Source organism: Hipposideros armiger, unplaced genomic scaffold (genome assembly GCF_001890085.2).
Source record: "Hipposideros armiger isolate ML-2016 unplaced genomic scaffold, ASM189008v1 scaffold_38, whole genome shotgun sequence".
In the NCBI taxonomy this organism is placed as follows: Eukaryota; Metazoa; Chordata; class Mammalia; order Chiroptera; family Hipposideridae; genus Hipposideros; species Hipposideros armiger.
Window position 1 is genome coordinate 3103763 of NW_017731388.1, and position 14834 is coordinate 3118596.

The 14834-nt window shown below is 55.3% G+C and overlaps 2 protein-coding genes across 2 annotated transcripts in view; both read right to left on the minus strand.

Moving 5' to 3' along the window:
* Positions 1-3753: 3753 nt before the first annotated feature.
* On the minus strand, positions 3754-7872 carry FEV (FEV transcription factor, ETS family member). The gene is made up of 3 exons (XM_019638209.1): positions 7341-7872; positions 6549-6623; positions 3754-4570 (listed from the first exon to the last, which is right to left on the minus strand). The coding sequence occupies exons 1-3, from the start codon at positions 7390-7392 to the stop codon at positions 3984-3986; spliced, it is 714 nt and encodes a 237-aa protein (XP_019493754.1). The 5' UTR covers positions 7393-7872; the 3' UTR covers positions 3754-3983.
* Positions 7873-12025: 4153 nt separating this feature from the next.
* CRYBA2 (crystallin beta A2) overlaps positions 12026-14834 on the minus strand; it is a 3895-nt gene continuing 1086 nt past the window's right edge. Inside the window, exons 4-6 of the mRNA XM_019638201.1 lie at positions 14115-14265; positions 12785-12927; positions 12026-12311 (exon numbers count right to left, since the gene is read on the minus strand). Coding sequence (XP_019493746.1) covers positions 12026-12311; positions 12785-12927; positions 14115-14265 — 580 coding nt within the window. The remainder of the gene's footprint in view (positions 12312-12784; positions 12928-14114; positions 14266-14834) is intronic.

Below are 14834 nucleotides of genomic sequence, written 5' to 3' on the forward strand. Positions count from 1 at the left end.
CGGTGTGTGTAATGAGGGGGTGACCAAAGGCCACTCAGGACCATGCAGAAACCACTTAGAGCATTGGGAAAAGGCTTGGGAGAGGAACTGGAAGACACAAGTCTTAGAAAAAACTCTGGGACTTTGGTCAAGTCTCTTAACATCTTGGGCTTTGGTTTACTTATCCTCCAAGTGGTTAAAGCAATCCCTTCTCTGTCTTCCTCCCTGACCTTAGAGGGGATAAATAAAACAATGGATGTGAAAGTGTTTTGTAAACTCTGTGGTGCAAGCATATGGCGGCGGGCAGGGGAGTCAGCCATATTTCCACCAGGGACGTAAATGAGGAGATAGAGAAAAGGCTCAGGTCTTCAGGGAATCAAAGAGGGACTTGGCCCTGGATTGGGAGAGGAAAGCAATGATGGAATTAATGCCTTAGTGGACCAAGGACCAAGGAGTGAAATGTCAGTGAGGACTGGCCTGGATGGTCAGGAAACTGAGTATGTTAAGAGTGTGGCTTCTTCAGGGCTTGGGTGGGGTAGCCATCCCAAGACCACAGTAAATGGAATCCCAGAGAAGAGATGTGATTATCTGAAGGTCACATAGCAAGTTAGTTGCCAAGCTGGGACCAAGACTCAAGTTTTCCAGCTCCCAGGACTATATCTTTACTTCCAAGCTGGTTCTGTGTGTAGGAAGAACAAAGGGGCAAGATGAGCTTTGAGGATGTGGTTTCATAGGTAAGAAAAGCCCCTGATCTAATAACACCTCCCCCAACTGTCCAGTGAGTCGTGAAATCCCTCCTTTACTGACTCACTAGCACGATTTCAAGAGTCTTAAAGGTTGGAGAAGCCACCTGTTCCACTTCCCCACGCAATTGTCCAAGGGTCTGCCGAACACTTTGGTAACAGAGCACTCTTCATCTGACGTGCTCCATGGCAGAAGGTTCTTCATTAAATCAAACTGACATATCTGTCTTACTGTAGCTTCCTACTATGTGTAGCAGTCACACTGCCCCGGTCATACTCATCTGGGTCCTCTGCCATGGGCTAACTCTAAATAACTGAGGAAAGCTCTGTTACCTTTTCCCCACTTCGACTTTCCAGACTACATCTCCCATTGTTGGTTCTCCAGTGTGCTTCTCCACTTCCTGGATCCTCGACTCTGTGTTTCTCCATTTGGTCTTCTCCTGAAAGTGTTATCTGACATCATGTACAATATGCCAGGGGCACAATCGTTAGAGCAAAGGGATCATTTCCTTCATCCTACATCAGTGTACCCTCAGATCACAATTATGTTTCTGCATTCACCCTGCAGGTTCCCATTTAATGTCGTATTGACTAAGATACCACAAATTTACACCCATGCTCTCTTGAATCCTGCCTAGCCATGCCTCACACTCTGGCCTCCTATCATTTATTGGGTTGTCAGAAAAGTCATGAAATATTTTTTCTATTTTTCGTTGCAAAAATGCGTCATGACTTTTCTGACAACCCAATATTTTAAAGGTCTAAGGGCAGGGCCTTACACTTTTTGCCAGGAAATTTCACCTTGTTACATTCAACCCATAATTCTTAGCAGCCCAGATCCTTCCGGAACCTGGTTCTGTCTCCCCAGTGCATTCTTTCTCCCTCCCAGCCTCCTGCCCACTGCAAAGAGGCCCTTTGCCTCTCTCTCTCCAAGTCACTGAGGACTCCCTTGACTCATCTGCTTCCTGGAATTTGTGCGTCTACCCTCCCACCCCATGAGATCAATAAGGCACAATGACATGGAACACGCTGAAGCCAGAATGTTAGGCAACTAGAGCAGGATACTATTAAATTCTAAAAGGCATAGAGGAAAGGAAGGAGATTATGACACAGTTACTAAGAGTAGTTTCTGTGTAATGGGACTGTACGTGACTTTCACATGTTTCATTACTCTTCATCCAACGAATATTTAATGGAAGCTTTAAATGTGCATTTTCCAAATTGTGTCTGCTGAGTATGTGTTATTTGGAAGACAAGAAAAAACAAAGGAAAAATAAAATGAAAAGAAATCAAGGCTCTTTCCTTACGTGGACCTGGAGGATTTCATCAGCACTCTTTAGGAAGGGGAATTCAGGCTCCAGCTGCACTGAAAGTCCGGCCTTCTATCTGCATTGCTCCTTCCTGCCCACAGGGCACCGGAAATTTCCTCAATTGCCTTGTGGGAGCCCAGGCATTCTCCCACCAACCGGCGAGGAACCTTTGGTCCAGGGAGATGTGTTCCCCTGGGAAAGAAATGCCAGGACCATGGGGAAGGAGGAGCAAGGGGCTTGCCTCGTTGTGCAGCTCTAAGTCCAGGCTTTCGCTTCGGGTACTTTCCCCAGTGTTGTTTGCGTCTAAGGGAACGCGTTTAAGGCAGTTTTCCTGCCAATAGGTCTTGTAAAAGGGCGCGGAGAGAGCGTAAGAGCCGTGGCCCTCGTGGGCGCGGATTTCTGAAGGGCCTTCAGGTGGTAAGGAAAAGGGCCCGGCCAGAAGAAGGACCCACTTCCCGGACTTCCCGAGGCCGGCCCTGGGATGCAGGGCTAGGATTCCCTCCTTTCGCCCTCCTCTCTGAAGGCCAAAGGTAGCCCGGAAGCGTCGGGGTCCTCGGTCTTCTGTCGCGGGGACACCCGAGGTTTCACCGCGCCGCGTGCAAAGCCTTCCCAGGTTTAGCTTCAGAACCTGGCCTGGGCTTATCCTCATCCCACCAGCAGAGGGTGCGCGCCACCCGCGAGAAGGCGGGTGCCACAGCAAGCCACGGCTGGGCGCGACAGGCGTGGAAGGGTGGTGGTTCCCTCCTGAAAATGAGGAGGCGGGTCCAGAGAAAAGAGCCATGGAGATATCCTGGGCAAGGGGGCGGCTTGGGAGTGAGGGTGAGAAAGTCTGAGTGAGGGTGAGAGGAGGGGAGTGGAGCTGGAAAGGGGATGAAATGGGAGTGACTGCGGAAAGGTTGAGATTGTGTGAAGATGAGACAAGGTGGGGTGGAGGTTGGGATGAGGTGAAGGGCAGGCGGAGAGATGAGTGACATGGAGGAAGGTGGGATGCCAGTGTGCATTGGGGTGAAGTTAGGGTAGGGTGGAGTGAGGGGGTGGGTGGAAGGCAAGGAAGGTGAGGCAGGCTGGGGTCGAGGCGGGGTGAGTGTGGGGGAGTCGGCTGCAACAGGGCGTGTCTCTCTTAGGCTGGACCCACCCACCAGGAGGCTCCTTGCTCGCCTCCTGTAGCACCCCAGTCTGCTTTGCCCTCATTTCCTCCAGTTCTTCCTCGGCAGGCCTTTCTGCTCAGGCCCGAGCTGGATATCTCATTTCTTCCCCCCCCCCCCCCCCCCCCGCCCCTGAAAAAAGGTCCTGGTGCAGCAAAGAACTGAGAGAGGAGGCAGTGGGGAAATTAGGAACTTTAATGGGCCTGGAAGGAACTGAAATAAACTGAGCCATTGTCCTGCGAGAGGGTGGGGTCGGGAGGAAGGGGTCCCCGGCTACCTAGATGAGTTATGGGGAGCAGTGGCCCTTACCAAGACCGCTGAGGTGCCCAGGAGGAGAAGGTAGACTGGGCGAGGCCTCCACCATACTGGGATCGGATCGGGACAGCTCCGTTGGGAAGGGAAAAAATGAGAAAAGACTTGGAATTCGAAAAAGAGGGGTTCATAAATAGAGGAGGCTTCCAGGAGCCAGGCAGAAGTACAGGTGGAGGGGAGAAAAACGGGAAGCCCGGGAACCCCCTTGAGGGATCTGGGGCCTAGAAGAAGATGCAGGTTAGAGGAATTGGTGGGGACGGGAGACACAGTCACCTTCCCCTGCGGTTTGGGAGGTGAGGCAGGGACAAATTCACTTAAAAGAATATTGAGAAGGTTTCAAGTCCCTTCCCCCGGGGCTGGGCGCGGCGGATGGAGTCAAATCTGAGGTCAAAGGAACGGTGGGGAAGCGTCGGGCCCCTTCCCCAGGACGTGGATGGGATTGAGCGGAGGCTCTGGGCGTCTGGGAGAGGCCGCGCAGCACCCGGCCGCCCCGTCTAGTGGTAATGGCCCCCCAAGTGCGAGGCGGCAGCAACGGCGCCAAAGGGCCCGGGCGGAGGCTGCAAGCCGGGACTGGGGTAGAGCGCAGCAGTGGCAGCGGCGGTGGCGGCTGGGCCCGGGCCCGGCCAGTAGGAGAAGCCAGCTGGGGCGACGCCGGCGGAGGCGGCCATGAGGTTGAGTTTGGAGAGGCCGGGGAAGGGCAGCGGGGCGAGACCGGCCGGCAGCTTGTAGAGCGCGCCGTCCTGGGCTGCGGCGGCCGCGGCAGCAGCGGCCGCGGCGGCATGGGCGTGCGCGGGTGGCGGCTGGCAGGCCTGCGCCAAGCCCTGGAAGTCGAAGCGGTAGGCGTAGCGCTTGCCGTGCACCTTGCTCATAATGTTCTTGTCGTAGTAGTAGCGTAGTGCGCGGCTCAGCTTGTCGTAGTTCATGTTGGGCTTGCTCTTGCGCTCGCCCCAGCGCCGTGCCACCTCGTCTGGGTCCGTGAGCTTGAACTCGCCGTGGCCGCCCTCCCACGCGATGCAGCCGACGTTGGCGCGGTCCGCCAGCAGCTCAAGCAGAAACTGCCACAGCTGGATCTGCCCGCTGCCTGTGGGGAGGGGGGCGGTCCGTCACAGGAGGGATGGGGGAGGCTGGAGGTGAGGTGGGAAACCGACCCAGCCTGGGGAAACCGGTATCTGGGAGGGAAAGGATTAAGTCCAGCTGTGTAGCTGGGTGCAGCTGGATAGGCTGGCCAAGGAGGGGTTGATCAGCAAACCCGTCCTAGCCATTACCGAGGTTTTCCACAATGGAAACACGGCTCCCACTTAGGAGGACTCAGCCCCAGCAGATGCGTGGCTTTGTCGGGGCAGAGGGCGAAGCATCACCTCCTCTGCAAGGAGCCAGCCCGGCACGCAGCAAGACGCACCGGCTCTCTCGGAGGTAAGCAAGGACTGGGTATCAGCCCCTACTGCAGCCTTGGCAGGGAGTCCCAATTCAGGGCACACCCTGCACAGCCGCACGGGGTAGCCTGCCCAGGTAAGATTGGACTACCACATTCCAGCTGCACCATGTCCAGAGATCCAGAGAAAAGAGGCAGGCGTGCAGCAGGACGACCCTGGCCACTGGACAAGGCCCAGCCCCCAAAGGCATACAGTTGGACGGCCGCCGAGATGGGGAAGAGGTGGTATGGCTTCCTTGTGGTACCACATCGGACAGGAATGAGCACAGTGGTCCCCATGTGTGAGAGGAAAGGCAGCCTCTGAAGGCTCCCCACCTCCACCACAGTCTGGAGTGCTAAGAGCTGCGCTGGCACTAAATGTGTTGGGTGGGCCTCTTTTTCGGAACAGGCGGGATTCCCGGCCTGCAAAGATGTCATTTTTCCCTGGGGGTGATGCACAGCTCTGAGGAAAGGAGCTGAGACTTCGAAGCCGCTGTGCTTGGCCCCCTGCCTTCTCCCATCTTTGGTCCATCTCCAGGCTCTTCTGCCCTCTCCAAATTCTGGGGTTGGAAGCGGCAAGGAGGTTTTCCCCGGATATGTGTGTGAACTCTGGCTCCCCTGTCTTGGAGCCTCAGTCAGACAAGCAGAGAAAAATCTTGATTCAATTACACCCCCCTCTTTTAGAATAAAATGGATTTTCCACGAAGTTGTCTGATTATTGCTTCCAATAGACCCTGGTGAGCCTCTCTTCCTTTTTCAATGACTCGCTCAGAACCCGGATGCCAACCTCCACAGTTTCAACCCCAATCCCTCCAAATGTGCCCAGCGAGGAGCTGCCTGGTTCCAGGTAGGGGGCATTGAGTTTAGGATCAGAAGCAACGGAAGGTTTGGGTAAAAATGTGTAGTTGGCACTGATGCAGAGCAACATCAGAGGCTTGTAAACCCATTCCTGTCGGGAGCCGTCTTCCCTTTTGAATAAAGAAGTTGCCAATCTTGTTTATACGGTTACTGTAACTTGGTGAGATCTAGGGTACTAATTGGGTGGGGGGCTGTGGGACGGCTTTGCCTGGAAGGTCAGTCAGGCTCTGCCACCAAGGCAAAGCCAAGGGTAATCTAGCCACCCGCGGAGAGCTGGCTATGAAACCAGAAACCAACTGCAATGACCCAGGCTTCCTGGCCCCCAAATCCTGTCTCTCGCTGGTCAATGAGGCAGGTAGGCTCAGGCCCTGGGCCAGTGGTGATGTGGCCTGGAGTGGCCAGGGAGTAAATCTCTGGGTTCCCTTGCCCAGTGGTGCCGAGGCCTTTCTCTCCTGCTGCCAGCAGGGAAAGGACGCCAAGCGCCTCAGCCCTGTCCACAGAGCCGGGGAAAGAGTGAGTGGGAGCCAGGATCCTCTCCCTCTGTCCTGGCCTGCAAGCCCTGCGCTGGGACTCGAAGAGGCAGGAACCCAAGGCCAAGTGAATGCCTCGCCTCACCCCCAGTCTTTCTATGATCATGTCCGGACCCTCTGTTTCCTAGAGCCCAGCACTGCACATCGCTTCCACCCTCTGTTCTGGTAGTGGTGGCCCCCCTCCTTCTCGGATGGGTGCCCTGGCTCCCATCCACTGTCCTCGCCCCTGCTCTGCTCACCCAGTCCGTCAGCCAGCTCACCTTTTTGCACCGCAGGGCTCAGCGGCCCCCACCCCGGGCTCTTCCCTTCCTTGAACAGACCGTCTCCGACGGGATCTGTGGCAGAAGAATATAGTCAGGCGGACCCAGGCGGAGGTTGTGGGCTTGACCCAAAGGGCCCCGGTCCAAGGCTTGAGAAGGGGAGCTTTGGTTGCCGGCGCGAGGCTGGGGGCCGGAGCTGCCCAGCTCCTCCTCCCGGAGCCTAGCCCAGGCGCGTGCCGCGCGGAGCCCCTCCATAATGCCCAAGTCAGGAAACGCGTCCAGGAAAAAGGAAATCCGCTTTCCGAACGGGCCGGCGGGAGCCTTATAAAGCTGAGCGGGGACTGCGCCAGCGGAGCGGGAGCGCACGGAGCCCATCGGAGAGGAGAGGCGAGGAGGGCGCCTGGAAGGCTGGGCTGGTGGGAACGCTCGGAGCACGGAGGTGAGAAACCACGAGGGCGCAGGGGCGACGCCCCGCGGACCACAACCTCCCAACACTGCCCGCGCCGCACCAAAGATCCCTGCTCCGGCTCCAGGCTCTTTCAGCCCCTGAGCTGGCGCCCTCGGCCTCCCAGGCTCCCTATCTGCTCACTTCGAGTCCTCTGGACCTCACATTTAAAGCCCCAAAGCTCTACATCTGCCTTTACCATCCTCCAGTGCCCTAGATTGCCTAGTCCTTCCAGCAAGCCAAGTCTCTGGACCGCGCCCCTTCCCTTGGACCCCAGCATCCGTTTCCCATACCCCAGCCCAGGCTTCCCGCCCTGGTGCCTCCAGCCCCCAGCTGGTCCCTGGTACCTGGCAGGTACATGTTGATCAGCAGGGGCTGGGAGGCGCCGCTCTGTCTCATCGCAGCCAAGAGGCTGGGCGGTGGGAGGTGGGGGGGGGATGACAGGAGGGGGACGCGTCAGGCTTTGCGCTCCGGGGCACCGATCCCCGCCCTAGGCGACCGCGGGTGACGGGGAGATGAAGACCGCGCCAGGTCCAGCTGGGCCTGGCGGGAGGGGACAGCCCGGGTGTGGCGGGGGTTGGAGGGGGTCCTCGAGCGAAGCTCCCAGCTACCACACTTCTTGGAACCCTCCGGCCCCCCGCGCGGGCAGGGGCCGCAATTTCCGTTTTAATTAAAGCGCTGCCGCCTCGGCCCCCCGGACCCCGCCCCCGCCCCTCTTATCTTCCTATCGCAATAAAGTCTCCGTCGTGCGGTGCGGCAGCCAAGCGCACCCGGCAGCCCCCCGCGCCCCGGCAGCCCGGAGACGCGCGGGGGATGGGCCTGGGCTTCGCGCTTTGATGGGGGTCGGGAGCGTGTTTCTTTTCCGCCTCCCTGACTCTCAGCAAACATCGATGGGGCGGAGTACCCAGCTCCACCTTGGACACTCCGGGCCACAGCCCCTTCTTCCCGGCCATTCTCGCCCCCCTCACGGCTCCACTCTCCCCCCCCTTCCTCCTCCCACCCCCACCCGGGTTGCCGTCTCCAGGCTGCGTTATCTGCATCTTCACTTTTAAATTTCCGCTTCCCTCCCTCTCGCCTGTCGCTGCGCTCCCGGGCCACGCATCCGTTGCTCCCTTTATCTCAGCCCCCCTCCCAGCCTTCTACCCCCTCCTCCTCTCCCACTCTCTGCTCTTCCCTGGAGACATGATCTCCTTCCTTGTCTGCCTCTTGCTTTCCCTCGATTCCAGCCTTTCCAGGGCTCCCAGTCCTCTGGGTCAGAGCTGAGGCATCGTCCTCATAACTTCTAGTGGGCTGCACCTCCTCCCCCTTTCTAGGTCTCTCCTTCTTCCATCTAGTCTCTCCGATGCCCATCTCTCCCCTCCTCCCCCATCACTCTGTCCCATCTCTGTCCTTATCCTCCTTTTCACATTCATTTGTTCCCCACTGATTTGTGGCACACAGTAAGCTCATGATCCCCCTGTACTTCTGCCACAACTATTGCTTTCCCATCCTTCCCACCCCCTGCCATCCCAGGTCACCTACAATTCACCCTCACAACCATTCCCATCCCGGTTATCCCTGAATCAGCCTGCAGTTGGCACCTTGTGCTAACAGGAGTAGAGGAGCTAAAACAGGGTTGTGTGCTGCAAAAGGCCCCAACAGGGGTGGGGTGGGGTGGAGTGGAGGATGGAGTGGAGGCTGAAATTCACTCTGAAAAAAAAAGGCAAAGACACTGGTTGTGTATTAGCAAAGCTGATGTAGTTCCCAGGTGGCCTGGAATCTCTGGGTACCTGTGGGTCTTCGGGACTCTAGAGAGGCTGTTAAGGAGGGATACTAGCTGAAGACCGATGGGCGAGGCTCTGGGCCAGGAGTCCACCTGCAGCCATGCAGTACCTGGTAATTACTGTCAGAATTGGTCATCTCAAGGCTTTTCTCTCCCACAGTTTGAGCCCAGGAGGAGAGTAAGCCTGGGCCTCCAGGGCACATGGATTAGAGTGGGCAGGTTTCCTGCAGGATCCCTGGTCCAGGGTACCTGACTAAAGATGGCTAGAGCATCTAACTAGGTGGGTTCTGCAGGATCCTTGCTCATTCTTCACTTGCTATAACTGCTGGAGTGTTTGTCTTTACTGGTGGAAAGTGCAAAGGCCCAAAGGAGCCATGGAGGAGTGTGAGAGGCAGAGCCTAGGGGGAAATGAGGGATCCCAGGACTCCAGAGGACCCTAAAGGGACAGGGATGGGGGCTTCAGGATGTGGATGTAGAATCTAGTGGAAGCAAAGATGAGAGGTTGTGATGCTCCTTGGAGACCAAACTCAGGGCTTCACAGGAGGCAAGGGCTTTGAGAGTGGGGCTGAGGCTCCAGTTCCTTTTCTTCATGCCTTCTTATCACTTCCCCAGACAGAAAACAAGGAGCAGAAGGTCAGAGCTAAGAGAGTGGGGAAGCAGCAAGGTTCACCCACTTAGTGCTCTCAGTGTAAGGTTGAGGCAGAAGGGAGAGGCTCTCAGAGTGGGGTTGTATCCAGACATCCCAGCTTTGAGCTGGTGAAGGATCAACATCTCAGGCTCTGAGCCCCTGCCTCACTGAAGACTCAGGTACTAAAGCGTAGGTGGGCTCCAGGAAGAATTTGTGTGTGGGGAGAGGTGGTGAGAGTTGTTCCCCAACACCACCTGGGTCTTGGCTGCACCAGAAAGGAATTGCCCTTTTTCATGCCCCTTGGCCTTTGTCCCAAGCAGGGTGCAGGTCCCACAAGGTTTTGCAGACCATCAGCCTGCCTGGAATGGGAGGGAGAAGGTGAAAACACTCAGGCCCAGCCTGGCCTCTGCACCCCACCCCTACACACACACACACACACACACACACACACACACACACACACACACACACACACACACACACTTCTTAGTTGCCAGTGTGGAGAGCACAGTGAGACCCCTGGGTCCAGGAAAACCTAGATGGTCTGTGCTTGTAAAGGCAGCTACAAATATTAGCTCCCCCAACTCCCTGGTTTGTACAGGTGTGGTCACTGATACCTTGAGACAGACAAGGAGTGCCCTGTTCAGGGTCACACTGCCAGTTCCTGAAGCCATCTTGCTGACTGTTTCTGGCAGCCACAGGCCCTCCTAGAGGGAGGGCAGCTCAGCTGATGGTGGAGACCAGATATCCCTTTGCTCACTGCGTGCCCCCAAAGTAAGGAATGGAGATTTGGGCTGCTGGGCTCTGAAGCCCGTTTGTCTGGATTCAACTCTGGGTTTCCCATTTCCTAGTTGTGTGAGTTTTGGGGAAGTTACATAATCTCTGTACCTTAGTCTCTTCATCTGTAAAATGGGAATTATAGTACATACCATACAGAGTTATAAGCCTTATGCAGCACATGCTGACTGCTCGGACATTTATCTATTGCTTTTATTAGTATCCCAGAAGGAGAAAATTAAGAGCCTGTGACCAGGCAAGAACCCCAGGTTCCTCTGGGGCCCACAAAGGTTTGGGGCTCTGCTGAGGCAGGAGGCTTTAAGCCACAGCTCAGGTCAGCCTCCACTTAACAGCCTGGATTTGGGGGTCAGGAGTCCTGTGTTCAAGTCCTGGTGTTGTCACCAATTAAATGGGTGACCTCCCTCTCAGAGGAGCTCCAGTTTCTTCACGGGTGAAATGGATGAAGCATGCAACAGGAGGATGAACTGCAACAAGAGCCATGGACTCTAGACCCTGCCTAAGTATAAAGCAGAATTCATACCTCACCTAGAGATCTATCCCTTGGTTTCCCAACCAAATCCTGACCGAACCCTGGGATCCATAGTGGTAAGGCGGGGGAAGGAAGGTCTTAGTTGACTGCCCCAGTGCTTTTCCATAGCACCACAAGCATTTTCAGAGGTTTTTCATTGACTCCTCACAAGACAAGGCAGGGATCAGTAACCCCAGTTTATAGGAGGGGGAATTGAGGCTCAAGGGTGCTATGTGATTGGGTCCCAGGTGTTCTGACTCTCATCCAAGGCTCTTCCCAAGGAAGCAGATACCTGACTTCACACAGCTGGGCCCCCTGGGGACTACCAGGTCCAAGTCTCACTGCTCTCACATTGCCCTGCCTCCCTTGGGCTAGGGCGATGACCTGGACCACCTCTTTCTAGTGATAGGGACTTGAAAACACAAGCATCCTTGAGGGACATGGAGACCCTGCCGATGTGGGACTGAGGGCATCACTAATTGGGCAAAAGAGGGAACCGGTAAGACACTACGTTAGTGACAGGAACTCTGATGGCTGCTGCCACACTCAACCCCACTGTTTGTGGGCTTCTGCCTCCTGCCTAGAACCCAGGCTCACTTCGATCAGTAGTTGAGGGGTGGCCTCTCCAGCTCACCAGTTCTCTGAAGAGTGGGGAAAGAGAAGGAAGAATGAAGAGGAGGTTGTTTGGGACAGCTGAGAGGAGGGGTATGAAAAGCTTTGTAAATGCTGGAGCTCAAACCATGTAAGGGGCTGTTATTATTCAGAAAAAGGCTCTGGAGGCTCTGCTCAGAAAGAGGAAGACTCCCCCTTGGAAGGCCCTGGGAGACAGTGGGCCTCCCACTAACTCCTCCTCTCACCCCCTTGCTCTTCTATAAGGCAGAGATTCTATAAAGGCTGGGAAAGGGGGGGCAGGCTTCCCTAGGCTGGAGAGGGAACCAGGGTTACGATAGAGGTTGGAAATGCCCTAGGGGTTAAAGAGGATCCCAACTGAGCTCCTGCATAGAGTTAAGGAGGTCCTGCCCTGAATGGTGGTGCCTGGCCCAGGGTATGTGTATGTCTGGGGGGGTGGGGGTGGGGGTAGAAATTCAGCTTTGAGCCCTGCTGTGTAGCTGTGTGCACCCCCACCAGAAGATGGCAAAGGTGCCATCTGGGCCAGCAGTACCCCTTGTCCAAGCTGATGTACCTTTAACAAGGAGCAGTGTGGGGCTGGTTATAGTTAACAGGATGTCCAACGTTCTTACCAGCTGTTTCCTCTCAGCCCCATCAGAGTCGAGCCACACACATCCTAAGCCAGTTTATGCTCCATAAACAAGGGTACTGGAACCTGAGAGGAGGGTCAGGTTGACAGGGAAGGACCCTCAGAAAGATGAGGATGGAGATCATAAAACAAGACACCAAGAAAGAGACAAGAAGGGCAGGGAGGTTCAGGAGCTTTTAATGAGGATCCTCGGGGAAGGTGCTGGGGCCATGGGGCTTGTTGCTGGACTCTCCGAATGGACTGCAGCTGCCCGCTGTGGGCCTGCGTGCTGAATTCGCTGTAGTTACGGAACTCCCCGCCATGCCGGTCCCGCTCCAATATGTACCGGTAGCCCTTGTAGCCTAGGTACTGGTAGGCCACCCGCCTAGACCAGTGAGGGCACAGGAGTGCTAAGTAGGCTCTGCCCCCACCCTTATGGATGGCCTCCATTAGTAGTCCTCCTTTCCCGGCTCCCAACCCCCAGCTCCAAAACCATCGCTTCAGTTTCTCTCTCCCTGCTTTACCCATTGTTCTGTGTCTTCCTATCGCCTTCCCCACCTCGTATCTTATTCCCATCTCCTATTGCCTCCTCATCCATGTTTTCAGTGCCTTTTTTTATCCCCATATATTCCCCCTGACTCTTATTCTCCTGTGACCTGCCCTTCCCTCACTGTCTGTCTCTACCATCTTACATTCCCTTGCCTCCAACTCTCCCATCACCTCACTTCCCTCTGTCCTCCAGTCCCTAACATCTCTCTTTACCATGTCTCTTTGAATTCCCATCACCTTCCCCCACCCTCCTCCCTGGTCCCATTGCCTGCTTATTCTCATCTCCCCTGTTCCAGTCCCGGGACTCACGCTCCAGAGCTGACTTTGAGGGAACCCACATCCTTGCTGGCCCAACCCATGGAGGGCAGGGATGCGTAGTCATCACTGAGTTCAAACTTGCAGCCCTGGAAGTTGTCTCCCTCAAACAGTGTCACGTGGCTGTCACTGTGGTTCTGAGACACAGGAAGGTAGGGGTCAGACCCTCCAAAGAAGTATTAATCAATACATTCTCAGCCCCACTCCCCCCACTCTGCTGCCAAACACAAGTTGTGCAGACACTTTTGCTCCACAAGCACTCTCAGTTTATTCCATTAGTTTATTCCATTAGTTCCCTAGCAGTCCAGGAAGCTGGGATGCTCAGAGATTCCCAGCCTGGTCCTTTCTATGGCTTTGAGTTAAGGTGGTGAGACGCTGTCCCAGAGACCCTTCCAGGTCAGGGCCAAAAAACATCTTGGGACATTGACCTATTTTTTAGGAGGAAAATCAGAGGTCTTGAGAGAAATCTGGCTCATTACCTGAGACAGTTGAACTAAGGGCCTCATTGACTACCCAATCCCCTGCCCAGCATCCTGGGCAGCCTCTCACAGGTTAAGGCCCATCTAAAGGGTGTTGGATGGTAGAGTCAGAATAGACAGGTCAGAATAGCAGTGTTGGTTGGGTATGGGCTTCCAGAGTCCCAGGTCCTTCCCCATTCAGGGCTCCTTGGCCTCCTGGAATGGAGAAGCTGGGTTGAGTCAGCACCTGCTCTCTGCCCTCACCCCCCAGCACCAAGTCTCACCAGTATAATACCTAAGTCAGCACAAATGGTAAGGGAGATCCTCCCCTTCAGTGTATTTGATTTACTAGTAACCCTTCCCCCAACAAACACACACAGAGAGAGAGAGAGAGAGAGAGAGAGAGAGAGAGAGAGAGAGAGACCCTTTCTCAGCCTTGATCCCTGGATTGAGTTCTAGTTTCAACTTCATGTTGACCCTTGTGACCTGGGGCAAGTCCATTTGCCCCTCTGAGCCCCATTTCCACACCCGTGTATGAGGCTAACAGCAGCCACCCAGACCTCACAAGGCTGTGTAATGACAGAGGCACTTGCTCACACTTGCCAACTGGATGTGAGGAACTCCATGCGCGCGCAAGGCTGGCGTGGTCTCAGCGCTGTCCGTGGTGCTGATATCCAGCGCCTGGCTTAGGCCCATATTCCAGATTTATGGAGGTCCCTCTGTTTCTGGAAAGTAATGCCTCTACCACCCATCAAGGAGTTGTGTTTATACACCTCCATATAGTGAGTGGACGGCTTTTCCTAGGCGCCATGGTGTGGCCAGGGCCTGGAGTTAGGAGCTAGGAGGCAGAGGAGGAGAGGAAAGGCTGTGCTCATCGCGCAGAGCACTGGCCGGAAAGAGAGCAGCTGGTCACTGTGGTGGCCACCACTGCCACTCCAGGCACTCCAGCGAGGATAGTCCTCCTTCTCCAGAATGAATTGCTGTCCCTGGAAGTCGGGATACTCATACGCCACCCAACTGGGGAAAGATAAGGGAAGCTGGGAGGCATCTGCCACAGCTGTATTCCTTCTCCCCCACCCCTTTGTTTCCTGTGATTGAAAAGACTGAGAAACCGAACTTTTTCTCTAACCCTAGGCCCTTTCCGGACATACCCATCGCATAGCAATCAATCCAGCCCCTCTAGAGGCTAGAGACCCTAAACAGGCTGTTTTCCGGGGTTTGAGTAGTCCAGGCTTCCACCTCAGTGCCCCTAGGTTGAATGAAATTTTCCAGCTTCTGAAGATCACCAGACCAAACGCTCCTACATCAAGGATTTAGGTACCTGCAAACGTAGGTGTAGGAATCCCCCCACACACACCTGTGGTAGCACCTGTGATAGCATCAACCTGCTATAGCTCTGACGCTTCAGCTCTTCCGAGAGTCCCAGGCTCTAAGAGACCAGGGTGAGGCTAGCAGAAGAAATAGGCTTCTTTTGTTATCGAAGCGCAGAGCCATTTAACTTTGTGCAGAGAAAAACTTTGGAGAAGACATAACTATATACATTGCGAACCACTTCAGGGTTCAAGCTGGCCCCACAGCTCCCCCCC

Coding starts and splice junctions, on each gene's coding strand:
- FEV (XM_019638209.1), bottom strand. CDS start 7,392: ATGAGACAGAGCGGCGCCTCCCAGCCCCTGCTGATCAACATGTACCTG. Junction 6,624..7,340: donor GATCAACATGTACCTGCCAG/GTACCAGGGACC, acceptor CTTCTGCCACAG/ATCCCGTCGGAGACGGTCTG. Junction 4,571..6,548: donor GAGCCCTGCGGTGCAAAAAG/GTGAGCTGGCTG, acceptor CCCTCCCCACAG/GCAGCGGGCAGATCCAGCTG.